At 59.1% G+C, this 12,031-nt stretch overlaps 1 protein-coding gene across 2 annotated transcripts; it reads left to right on the forward strand.

Annotated features, from left to right (window-relative positions):
• The first annotated feature begins 88 nt into the window (after positions 1–88).
• On the forward strand, positions 89–12,025 carry MAP3K6 (mitogen-activated protein kinase kinase kinase 6). Of its 2 annotated transcripts, XM_037033014.1 has the most exons (29): positions 89–1,462; positions 2,765–2,904; positions 2,990–3,013; positions 3,249–3,439; positions 3,559–3,727; positions 4,049–4,155; positions 4,564–4,734; positions 4,822–4,934; positions 5,256–5,415; positions 5,617–5,779; positions 5,861–5,968; positions 6,091–6,140; positions 6,224–6,319; positions 6,476–6,563; positions 6,651–6,784; positions 7,128–7,255; positions 7,501–7,637; positions 7,963–8,068; positions 8,560–8,717; positions 8,820–9,012; positions 9,093–9,231; positions 9,525–9,684; positions 9,823–9,999; positions 10,278–10,383; positions 10,637–10,805; positions 10,894–11,006; positions 11,099–11,172; positions 11,460–11,536; positions 11,743–12,025. In XM_037033014.1, exons 1-29 carry the CDS (start codon positions 1,120–1,122, stop codon positions 11,870–11,872), a joined length of 3,924 nt encoding a protein of 1,307 aa, XP_036888909.1. In that variant the 5' UTR covers positions 89–1,119; the 3' UTR covers positions 11,873–12,025. The 2 variants fall into 2 exon arrangements, with proteins under 2 accessions (XP_036888909.1, XP_036888910.1); XM_037033015.1 differs by lacking the exon at positions 2,990–3,013.
• Positions 12,026–12,031: the final 6 nt, after the last annotated feature.

The raw sequence follows: 12,031 nt of genomic DNA on the forward strand, positions 1-12,031 counted from the left end.
CGTGCACATTATACACAGCAAAATAGGACAGTTGAGAGTCCAATATCTGTAGTCCGGTAAGACTGCAGTCCTGGGGGCTGCATCCTGCTCCTGTGGCTGAGTGGTCTCCGACGAGTCATTCCAGCTCTCTGAGTCCCCATCTCCCAATGTCGGAGCCCACCGAGGTTTACAGCAGGTTGCCGCCTCCTTTACTGGAGAAGGGCGGGAGTCCTGGGGTCCTCTCTCAGGTGGGTAGAGAAATGTCTGTGGACACTCTTTTGAAGTCCTATGGTCAGGTTCAGAATGGAGGTCCAAGATCAGCGGATTGGATTCTGGGGAAAGCAGCCTCCCTGGCAAGAGGGCAAACTGGGGGACTCGGATGCCGAGTCCGGTACTAGGGCTGAAGGCCTCGAGGCAGGGGGAGGGGCAGACTTCCTTCATTCCAGTCCCTCCCTGGGGAACACCCACTCTGCACGGCGCTCTGCACACCCTAGGGTCTCAGGAAATCCGTTCATTCAACAGACCCCTGAAAGGCAGGGCCTGCAATTCACACCTCTTCCTTAGCCCTGACCTGGGCACACATATTATGAGCTCCTGTTGTGAGCAGTCCACAGCGGCTGGTGTGCACAGTGGCAGCAGGCTGTTCCGGAAGTGCGGGACTCGGAGGTTCTAGCTGGATGCAAGGGAGGCGAGAGGCTGAGTCCTGGGCCGCTAGGGAGCGGTGCCGCCCCAGGGCCGAGGGTGGAGCTTTCCGGTCGGCGGGAAAGGGCTGGGCCCAGCCTACGTACAGGGCAGAGAAAACGAAGGTGGACCCTCTCCTGCGGAGTCTGAGTGGCTGACAGGATCGGACTGATTCTCGGAATCTCCCACGTGACTCTGAGCCACGGATCACTGGATGCCCCAGATTCCTGGGACCCAATTCCTGATTTCAGATCCTCAGGACCTTCCAAGTCAGTGCACATTTCGCCCTGTACTCCAGATTTCGGGGACGGGATCTCTGGCGGGACTTCGGATCTTCAGATCCCTTAGGAGATTCCCTGTCCCAATCGGATTCCCGATCTCCAGATCCCTGGACACCTCGCCCCTGCCTCCCGCCCGCGCTGGGTGCCCAGAGCACGCCTGACACCTGAGCGCCCCCGCATGGCGGGGCAGTGCCCCCTGCCTGAGGCCCTGGAGTGCGCCGGCAGCTGTTGGCAGGACCCTCTGGCCGAGGCGCTGAGTAGGGGCCGGTCGACGGCCGCGATCCCGGGCCGGGGTTGCGCACGAAGCCGGCCGCTCAGTGTGGTCTATGTGCTGACCCGCGAGCCGCAGCCTGGTGCGGAGCCGGACAGTGGAGCCAAGGCAGAGCCGCTGCCCCTGCGCTGCCTGCGCGAGGCTTGCGCGCAGGTCCCCGGCACACGGCCGCGGCCGCAGCTGCGCAGCCTGCCCTTTGGGACGCTGGCCCTGGGAGACACGGCAGCGCTGGATTCCTTCTACAACGCCGGTGAGTGTGCGCTGAGCTGGGAAACCAGGCTACTGGTTTCGGGCGGTCTTAGGGCCTTGGGCTGGGCCGAAAGGGGAGTAGCTCACTGATTCCAGGGAGGGACCGAGAAGGGTGTGAGTATAGAGAAGGGTCTGGGGGAGTATAACGTGAGCTAAAGCTTAGGGACCCGAGGTGGTACCCTGACAAAAGTGGAATTTAGGGGGTTTGGAGCGCGGCCGGGTCGGGCTAGAACTTAGGGGATCCAGGCTGCGCAGCGGGGCTTAGGGTGGGGGACTTAAACAGGCACCGTGCATTAGGAACGGGGTTAGGACTGGGCCACTGCTGGGAGCCCAGGGGGTGGGGGGTGTGCGGTATTTTAGCAATGGGGTTGGAGAACTCCGCCTCGGAATGATTTCACGCGGAGTATACGAGGGCGGATCCTGGGAGGTGGAGCTTGGACTAGGGAAGGGCCTCTACTGGGGGACTGGAGTTCAGGTGTGCTAACATACTACTTCTGAGGACTGGACTAGAGAGGCAGAAAGGGAAGCGATGGGACTCGACGACTAGATTCTGAGCAAGGGAACTTAGGTCTTCAGGCGCCCATTCCACCAAGACAATGGGCGGGGCTGGAGGCGGGGCAGAATCGCTTGAGGGTGGGACCAGAAGGCGATTTTTCCAGGGCAAGTAGCCTCTTCCTTCTGCCAACCCTGACGCCTCCTGATACTTATTTGTTTATCCAAGAGTCCAGGCGCCAGTGCTTGCCGGATGTCCATAAAATTGCAGCCTAGAAAATGAAGGCTCACTCGTAGTCGAGGACACACAGCATACAGGGTCATAGATAGACTTACAAATCACATACATGTCAATACACAGGTCCTCACAGAACCTGTCACACCCAGAGATCCAGACACTGTAAGCTATACACACATAGGCAGAGTTATCTGCACACAGTGCTGGGACCTCTCAAGAGACTGGGTTGAGAACTCAGGGAAGGCGACTTACGTGTTGGCCCAACTCTTGCTTCTCAAATGGCCTACAACAGGCCCTAGGCTGGCACACAGCCTCCCCTTCCCTGTGCCCAGGGGCCACAGGCTCTGAACGGCAGGGTGAGGGCCCATTGAGCCCAAGCCCCCTCCTGCAGCACCACAGACACTAGTTCTGTGTAAGAGCCCAAAGGACTCTAAAAGGGGGAAACTGAGGCCAGGAGCAAAACTGGATCCTGCTGGAGTCACACGGGAAGGCAGACTGAGCCAGGACGGATGGCCAGCCCCTCCCCCCACCTGCTGGGCTCCAGGGCTCAGGGCCCCACCTGTGTGCTTGCAGACGTGGTGGTGCTGGAGGTGAGCAACTCCTTGGCACAGCCTTCTCTGTTCTACCACCTCGGTGTGCGTGAGAGCTTCAGCATGACCAACAACGTGCTTCTCTGCTCCCAGGCTGACATCCCTGACCTGCAGGCCCTTCGCGTAGGTGGCCAGGTGGTGGGTGGGGGCAGGCACAGGGTGGGGGTATGGACTACCCAGAGCATCAGTATCTGTCTGTTCCCTGCAGGAGGACATTTTCCAGAAGAACTCTGTGAGCAGAAACCACCCCTCTCTCCAACATGCCCTTTGACTTCCATTATGACCTCTGACCCCACTACCTTTCCTGGCCTCCTCAGTCACCTCTGACCTCTCCAATACCCCCTGACATTCATGCGACCCTATGCTCCCTATTGCTTTCCTTCCTGCAATGTGCCCCTTCCCTACTATTCTAGTTCCCACTGGTGCTGACCTCTGACCTCTACTGATGCCTGCCTCCTTCCCACCAGGATTGTGTTGGCAGCTACACGCTGATCCCCTATGTCGTGTCAGCCACTGGTCGAGTGCTGTGTGGTGATGTCGGCCTCCTGAGAGGTCTGGCTGACGGGCTGGTCCAGCCTGGAGTGGGCACTGAGGCCCTGCTTACACCCTTGGTGAGCAGACTTGCCCGCCTGCTGGAGGCCACACCCACAGACTCTTGGTAAGGGAGAGTGAGGGAAGGTGCACCAGGAGGAGGCTGGAGCAGGTGCAGTGGTGTGGGCTGAGGGACAGGCCCCACCATTTCCTCCCCTTCCCTCCCTCTCCTGCTGTGGGCACCAGTGGCTATTTCCAGGAGACCATTCGGCAGGACATCCGGCAGGCCCGGGAGCGGTTCAGCGGGCAGCAGCTGCGGCAGGAGCTGGCTCGCCTGCAGCGGCGACTGGACAGTGTGGAACTGCTGAGCCCTGACATCATCATGAACCTGCTGCTTTCCTACCGTGACGTGCAGGTGTGCACCGAGAGGCGGGTGGGATGCGGCATTCCGTGTCAGACAAGTGTGAGTCAGGTCCTGACTCTGAGCCTGTTTGTAGTGGGGGTGATCGCATCACTGTCTCCCAGGGCAGCTGTGAGGTTGGGGCACACAGCAAGTTTTCTTTGAAGGTGCAGTGTCTTTGCTGCCAGCCGGGCCTGAGGGAGGTGTGCAGAGGGTGGTGGTGGGAAGGTGGGTGTCAGGGGTAGGAGGGGACCCCCAGCTCAAGGTTTTTCCCTAGGGTTTGGGGGCCAGCGGAACCCACCGGGGCCGTTGTCTCCGTGTGTGCCGCTCCCACAGGACTATTCAGCCATCATCGAGCTGGTGGAGACGCTGCAGGCCTTGCCCACCTGTGATGTGGCCGAGCACCACAATGTCCACTTCCACTACACATTTGCCCTCAATCGGTGAGTGGCAGAGCCCCACTCAGGTCATAGCCACCTGGGAGCATGGGTCCCCACTGTATGACATCATTGCTGTCTGGGCTCAGGGCTATTTGGGGAGCTTGCTGACCAGGGTCACACTGAGGTCAGATGGCCCCGTTCTATTACTGCTGCCCAGGGTGGGGCGAGGTGGTGCCCTTGGAGAGGTCACAGCTGTCCAAGGTCACCTCTCTTCAGAGTCACTGCAGCTAGACATCACTTCCATCTGGGATCACTACCTCCAGGGAGGTCAGTGCTGACCAGGGTCACTGTCGTTCTGGGTTCATTTCTGTCGGGCTCCTGGAAGGGTCCCTGGTGTTCAGCATCTGGGGGTCCCCAGACATGGGACAGGGCCACCAGGCAGGTCCCCAATCCATCTTGCCCTTCTCCTAGGAGGAACAGGCCTGGGGACCGGGAGAAGGCGCTGGCCGTGCTGCTGCCAGTGGTCCAGAGCAAGGCCTCCGTGGCGCCCGACCTGTACTGCATGTGCGGCCGCATCTACAAGGACATGTTCTTCAGCTCTGGCTTCCAGGATGCTGGGCACCGAGAACAGGCCTATCACTGGTAAGGGGCGCAAGCAGGCAGGCAGTCGGCTGAGGGCTGGGGCTGTGGGCACCAGTCCAGCCCTGTAGCCCTCTGCCTGGCCCCCAGGTATCGGAAGGCTTTTGACGTCGAGCCCAGCCTCCACTCTGGCATCAACGCTGCTGTTCTCCTCATTGCTGCTGGGCAGCGCTTTGAGGACTCCAACGAGCTCCAGCTCATCGGTGAGCCTCAGTCCTGCACCCTTGTCCCCCCAGGAGGGGCTGAGGTCAGGGAGAGAAAACGCTGCGCTTGAGCTGGGACTGGGTCCGTCCCCTTTTGGATCGGTCCTGTCCGAACCGGCACCTGGGTCCTCAAACCTGTCCTAGGCCCTCGTGAGCCCTTAAGCCCATGACTTTTTGCTCCTTAGCTCACACCTGTGTACCTTCCACAAACACGTATCCCCAGAGTTTCTGCTCCCACCTGAGATCATGTCACACCTACATTTTCACCCACATCTGTGTCCCTGCCTGCATGAATGTGTGGCCCATGCCCCTTGCTCCCAGGTATGAAGCTGGGCTGCCTGCTGGCCCGAAAAGGCTGTGTGGAAAAGATGCAATACTACTGGGATGTAGGCTTCTACCTGGGAGCTCAGATCCTTGCTAATGACCCCACCCAGGTGGCACTGGCTGCAGAGAAGCTATACAAGCTCAATGCCCCCATATGGTAAGTGGCCCCCTCTTCAGTCTTGGCCTGGCTTGTGCTGTCAGCTCCTGCATCTGTGACCACTGGCCTGAGCCCTGGGCCAGTGACCTGGCCCCTTCCAGTGCCATGACCCCAGTGCCATGACCCCCAGTGCCTGCATGCAGTCTACTCTCTCGGGCTCGCTGGTGCCTGGGCTGAGCTGAAGACATTGCGTGGCTGCAGGTACCTGCTGTCCATGATGGAAACCTTCCTGCTGTACCAGCACTTCAGACCCACACCAGAACCCCTTGGAGGCACCCCACGCCGTGCCCACTTCTGGCTCCACTTCTTACTACAGTCCTGCCAGCTGCTCAAAACTGCCAGTTCCCGAGGGGACCAGTGTTTGGTGAGGCCCGGGGGTTAGGGGACCTGGGATAAGGGCAGCCCTCTTCTCATCTAAGCCCCCACACTCCCTTGTCACCTGCAGGTCCTGGTCTTGGAGATGAACCAAGTGCTGCTGCCCGCAAGGCTGGAGGTTCAGGGTGGAGACCCAGTGAGCACAGTGACCCTGAACCTGCTGGAACCTGAGACCCAGGTGAAGTGGCCACCGAGCCCCTCAACCCCCTGCTAAGCACCCCTTCTCTCTAGCCTTTCTTCCACCCCCAAGCCCCTCTCTTGTCCCCTGGCACCATCCTCTGACTCACCTGCTTCTCACAGGATGGTCCCTCCAGCTGGACCTTCTCAGTCTCCTCCATCTGTGGTGTCAGGTGAGCGGCAAGGCCTGGGCCAGTCCAGGTGGGGCACCCTGCTGGCTGGCCTGGTGCTCACTGTGTCCTTCATCCCTTCCCAGTGCCTCCAAACAGGATGAACGCTGCTGCTTCCTCTATGCACTTCCCCCGGCTCAGGACGTCCAGCTGTGCTTCCCTAGCGTAGGGCACTGCCAGTGGTGAGCGCAACCTCTTGGAGTCAGGGCTGGGATGCCCAGGGGAGTGTGGGGAAGGAAGGGATGTGGCCCAGAGCTGCTCTCAGCAAAGGAGAGGACTCTATACCCAAGGTACCCCCCACCCCCACCCTGCTCTGGTCTGATCTCCTCCGCCCTCAGGTTCTGCAGCCTGATCCAGGCCTTAGTGACAAATCTGGATTCCAGACCACCAGCGGAGGAGGCGGAGGGCGTGGGTGAGGTGCTGGAGGTGAGGAGGAGGAACTGGGAGATCAGAGATGGGGGAGGGGAAAGGACTAAGAGCCCAGCTGATCCCCCTTTTCACCCGCCCCCACAGTTTGATTATGAATACACGGAGACCGGAGAGAGATTGGTACTGGGCAAGGGCACGTACGGGGTCGTGTACGCAGGCCGAGACCGGCACACGCGGGTACGCATTGCCATCAAGGAGATCCCAGAACGGGACAGCAGGTGTGCTGCGCAGGGCGTGTGGGTGGGGCCAAGGGCTCAGGGGTAAGGTAGGCAGGTCAAGTGGGTGGCACCAGAGGTGAGAGGCCCATGTAGGTGGGGCAGACGGGCGGGCTCATGGACGTGAGAGTCCAAGCCCAGTGGGCCCAGGCCTGTGGACAGAAAGGCAGAGACCAGGGTTTGAGGCGACAATCTGGAGGGGCCTGGGGGCTGGGCGATAAAGTGGGGAAGATCAGAGGGGACTGTGAGCTGGGCAGATCCTGGGTGCGTAGCCTGGCTGGTGCTGGAGTTGGATAAGCATCTCTGTCCAAATCTGGCCTATTCTTCCTTCTCTAACTGCCCCTAGGGTCTCTCAGCCCCTGCATGAAGAGATCGCTCTGCACAAACGCCTGCGCCACAAGAACATTGTGCGCTATCTGGGCTCAGCCAGCCAGGGCGGCTACCTCAAGATCTTCATGGAGGAAGTGCCTGGAGGTACCTGCCCTGCTGGGACAGGAGTGGAACTGGAGATGAAGGGCATGGGGATGGAGCTGGGCAGGGGTGGAGAACCCTGGGGGGAAATGAATCCTAGCGTTTGTAGGTGGTGTGTAGCCCAGAATTAGCTGACACAGGGAAGTGGGGTGATGGAGTCTCAGCCATAGCATGGGTGTGTCCGGGCAGAGAATTGTGGGTTAGAGTAAATGAGTGGCAATGATGACTTTGGAACTCTACCTTCCCAGGCAGCCTGTCCTCCTTGCTTCGGTCAGTGTGGGGACCCCTGCAGGACAACGAGAGCACCATCAGTTTCTATACCCGTCAGATCCTGCAGGGACTCAGCTACCTACATGACAACCAAATTGTGCATCGCGACATCAAGGTTAGCACTGTAGCTGGACCACTCTGGCTTGCTGGGAGTGGGAACGAGGAGATATAGCCCCCAGACCGAGGCTGGCAGTTCACTGGGCGGACCCTTTGCAAAGGGCGGGGAAATCAAGAAGGTTCCCTAGAGAAGGAGAGAGGTTTGCACCCGAAGCCAAACCAGGTGCCAGCTCCCGGAGGGGCATAGTGGGATGGCAGGGTGAGGAGGCTGACAGAGGCCAGGTCAGACTGGGATTCCCAGGAGATAGGATCTGGGGTAGGGTCCGCTCTGTCACCAGGAGCCCAGCCCGATGGCCACTGAGCGCAATGTACATTCTACTCAGGGGGACAATGTGCTGATCAACACGTTCAGTGGGCTACTCAAAATTTCCGACTTTGGCACCTCCAAGCGGCTGGCAGGCATCACACCTTGCACCGAGACCTTCACAGGTAATAGGATGTGGGGTGGGGAGTGAGGATGCTGACCTGGGACCGAACTTCTGGAGCCTTCCAGGGAATGGAGCTTCTCCTGGGTGTGGAGTGAGAGTTCTAATGGGGGATGGACCCCAGGGCAGGTGACTGAGCCAGGGTGGAGGTGATGGAATCCAGAATTGGAGTTTGGATAGCTGAGGACATTGCATTGAGTGCCTGAGATGGAATCCAGAAGCGTCGACAGGACCAAAGTGGGTGATGGGATGAGAGTGGATCATGCAATCCAGGATATATAATGGAAACTACTGCAGGCAATGGAGTCCGTGAATGAGAGGGAGCCTAAGATGAGTGAGGAAACTCAGATTTCTGATGACTAGGATGAGGGATGAGAACTGTTTTGGATGATCGCATCCAGGGAGGGTGCAGGCAGCCACAGGATAATACAGCCCCCCGCTGTTCCAGTAGCATTAAAGCTCAGATGAGCATTATTGCTACTGCTCCTGTCCTAGGGACCCTACAGTATATGGCCCCAGAGATCATTGACCAGGGCCCACGAGGGTACGGAAAGGCAGCTGACATCTGGTCACTGGGCTGCACTGTGATCGAAATGGCCACGGGTCGCCCACCCTTCCACGAGCTGGGGAACCCACAGGCTGCCATGTTTCAGGTGAGACCACTCAGGCCCTGGCTCATGAGGTGGTATGTGGACAGACTGGGCTCTAAACACCTCTAAACTTAACCTTTGTCTGTGCTCCCTGCCCTCTCCCAGGTGGGCATGTACAAGGTACATCCACCAATGCCCAGTTCTCTGTCAGCTGAGGCCCAAGCCTTCCTCCTGCGAACTTTTGAGCCAGATCCCTGCCTCCGAGCCGGTGCACAAGCACTGCTGGAGGACCCCTTCCTGCAGCCTGGGAAGAGGAGCCGAAGCCCGGGATCCCCTTGCCACGCTCCACGGCCTCCTGGTACTGCGAGGTGGAGAGCGCGAGCACGTCGGGGTGAGGGCTGAAGGGGGCCTGCGCTGACAGTCTTGTCCCTCCCTTAGACGCCCCTTCAGCCAGCCCTCCTCTTTCGGCTGACTTGACCACCCAGTCCCAGACATTCCCACGCCCTCAGGCACCCTCTCAACACCCTCCCAGTCTCCCGAAGCGCTGCCTCAGTTATGGAGACACCAGCCAGCTCCGGTGAGAGCCCAGGATCCTGGGGTGGGTTCACTTTATCCGGGTTTGCCCTTGTACTCCCTCCAGAAAAAGCTTCTTTGGGAACCCCTCCACCACTTGCGAGGGTGGCATTTGGTTCCTACCTCCCAAATCTCTTACTTGTACTTAGTGTGTCCCCTCAGTGCCAGCTTTCTCCCCTCTATCCCTGTGAGATAGGCCTGAGAGTCAAAGAGAGTGCCAGCATTCAAACCCTGGGGCGGAGGTGGCTGGACCCCATTGCTGCTGGCACTCTACTGGCTGCTCCCCGTTGCACCCAGGGTGCCTGAGGACCCTGGGGCCGAGGAGCCCACGTCTCCTGAGGAGAGTTCGGGGTTGAGCCTGCTGCATCAAGAGAGCAAGCGCCGGGCCATGCTGGCAGAAGTGCTAAAGCAGGAGCTGCCCGCGCTGGTGGAGAATCTGTGCCTGGAGCAGGAACAGGTGGGCGGCTCGCCCCAGCGCCCCCTGGTGGTCAAGCACCGACAGGATCCCTACCGATGGCCACCAACCCCAGCCCACAGCCAGCATCTCTTGGCTCAAGTGGGAATGTCTGCTGATGACTCCTCTCTTCCTTGTCAGGGTCCCCGTCTGGGCAGAAATCTTGTGGAACAGCTACTGCGCTGCCTCGGAGCGCACATCCACACTCCCAACCGCTGGCAGCTGGCCCAGGAGCTGCAGGAGCTGCAAAAGCAGCTGGGGGCCCAGGGCCTTGAGCCTGCGCTTCTGCATGGACCGCTCTTTGCCTTCCCGCATGCGGTAAGGGAGCTTTCTCACAGGGCTACCCAAGAAGAGCTCATGAGCGCCCTGTGCTTGAAAATATGCAAGGACTTGGTGTTGAATGATTCCCAGTCTTCTCTGTGAAGACAGAGCCATTAGGGAAGGGACGTCTGCCCAGTTCTAGCTTCTGAGCCCCTCTCCTGACTCCAAGCCTGTCCACCCCACTTGCCTCAGGCAGAAATTTACTAGGCATTTGCATCTCAAGCCCCACCTTTTTGAGGTTTAGCAGTATCAGCATCGCCTTCCTCCCTCTCCAGGTGAAGCAGATTCTCCGTAGGCGCCAGATCCGCCCACACTGGATGTTCGTGCTTGACTCCCTGCTCGGCAGTGCGGTAGAAGCAGCCCTGGCAGTACTGAGCCCAGGTAGGCCTGGAGTGGAGCCTGTCTGCCTGCCTGTGGGTGAGGGTGTGGCCCTTGGGAAGGTGGCAATACAAAAGGAGCTGTGATCTTCAGGCTTGACCAGGAAGGAGTGGATGGGGGCGTGACCAAATGGGCAACTCCCAGACTGACACTGCCTGGCCACTGAGCAGATCCCTGTGCACCCTCTGCCAGTGTCTGGGGGTCCCAATGGGTGCTCTTGCCCTGCCTGAGCTCTGCCCTTCACTCTGACTGGCAGAAGTGAAGAAGGATGCAGTCTCACTGACATCAGAAGAGTCCAGTGAAGAGGAGTCCCAGCAGAAGCGGCAGGAGACCCCGATTCAGCAGAGCCTGCTCACAAGGGAACCCGAGCAGGGGCCCTCACCTCTGATGGTACAGCTCAGCCTCTTGCAAGCAGAGACTGATAGGTAAGACCTCTGGGGCCCCTCCATAGCCTCTGTGTGAGCATCACCCCTACTCTGTCCTCCCTTCTACTGGCTTTCTGCCATCCAACAGGCTTCGAGCCATCCTGGCAGAGAAGGAATGTGAGTGGCGGGCCCTGGTGCAGCAAGCTCTGCAGCGGATGAATGAGGAGGCCAGGACCTGTTCCCTGGCCTCAGAGCCCTCAGGTGAGTGGGACCTGGCTGGAGAATGCTAACCGTGGTGTGAGACAGCCTCAGGCAGGAGGCACCCCTGGATTTACCTGATTTCTCCTGGACAGTTGCTCGAGCAGTGGACCAGGGCCTGGTGCAGTGGCTACAGGAGCTGAACGTGGATTCAGGCACTGTCCAGACCGTAAGGGGCAGAGTGCTGGCTATCCCTGACCTCCACCAACCAGAGACTCCATCCTTACCTGGCTTTCAGCTCTTCTCACTTTTCTTCTCTGATGCAGGAAATCCCAACATTAGAGGAACACTTAGCATACTTTCCCATAGTACAGATGAAAAAACTGAGGCCCAGAAAGGGGTGGGATCTGCCCTAGCATGTTGGTAGTAAACAGAACTAGCCTCTGATGCTCTGGACACATCCTCTGATTTTAATCTCTCCCTGTTTCTTGTGTGTGGGTCTTTGTCCCCAACCAGCTGCTGAACCACAGCTTCACCCTTCACTCCCTACTGACCTGTGCCACCAGAGATGACCTCACCTACACCCGCATCAGGTATGTCCTGGGCCTCCAGGATGACCCATGCCTATGGGATCATGCTGGCCAGATCCTGACCCCTAGCTACAGGCTTGCCAAGTTTTCTCTCTGGAAACTAAAGGGACATCAGTGTCCCAAGGGAAAAAGGGGTCATTAGGCAGATAGTGGGTGCCAGAGAATGCCCAGGGTCTTCTAGCTGACCCACCTGAGCCTGCCACCCCCAGGGGAGGGATGGCGTGCCGCATCTGGAGAGCCATCTTGGCACAGCGAGCAGGATCCACGGCTGTTACCCCTGGCCCCCAGGAGGCTGAAGGAGGGCATCAGAGGCAAGAGACCAGACCCAAGGATGGATGAATGAAGACAGAAGAACTTATGAAACACCCATCCCAGGATCCAGGGGCAACTGGAGGAGGCCGGGGGATGGGGGTGGGGTAGTCCAACCAGAGATGCCCCAAGCTCACTGAGCACCACCAAAGACTATTAAACAGGATAATTTTGTACCTCTGGGCCTTG

This window comes from Sturnira hondurensis, unplaced genomic scaffold (genome assembly GCF_014824575.4).
Source record: "Sturnira hondurensis isolate 20B ecotype Veracruz unplaced genomic scaffold, ASM1482457v3 Scaffold0021555, whole genome shotgun sequence".
In the NCBI taxonomy this organism is placed as follows: Eukaryota; Metazoa; Chordata; class Mammalia; order Chiroptera; family Phyllostomidae; genus Sturnira; species Sturnira hondurensis.

Bases quoted from the DNA above. Each gene is read 5' to 3' on its own strand.
- MAP3K6 (XM_037033014.1), top strand. From the start codon at position 1,120: ATGGCGGGGCAGTGCCCCCTGCCTGAGGCCCTGGAGTGCGCCGGCAGC. The intron at 4,156-4,563 runs GTGAGTGGCAGA...CCCTTCTCCTAG, and splicing joins TACACATTTGCCCTCAATCG to GAGGAACAGGCCTGGGGACC. The intron at 11,537-11,742 runs GTATGTCCTGGG...TGCCACCCCCAG, and splicing joins CTCACCTACACCCGCATCAG to GGGAGGGATGGCGTGCCGCA.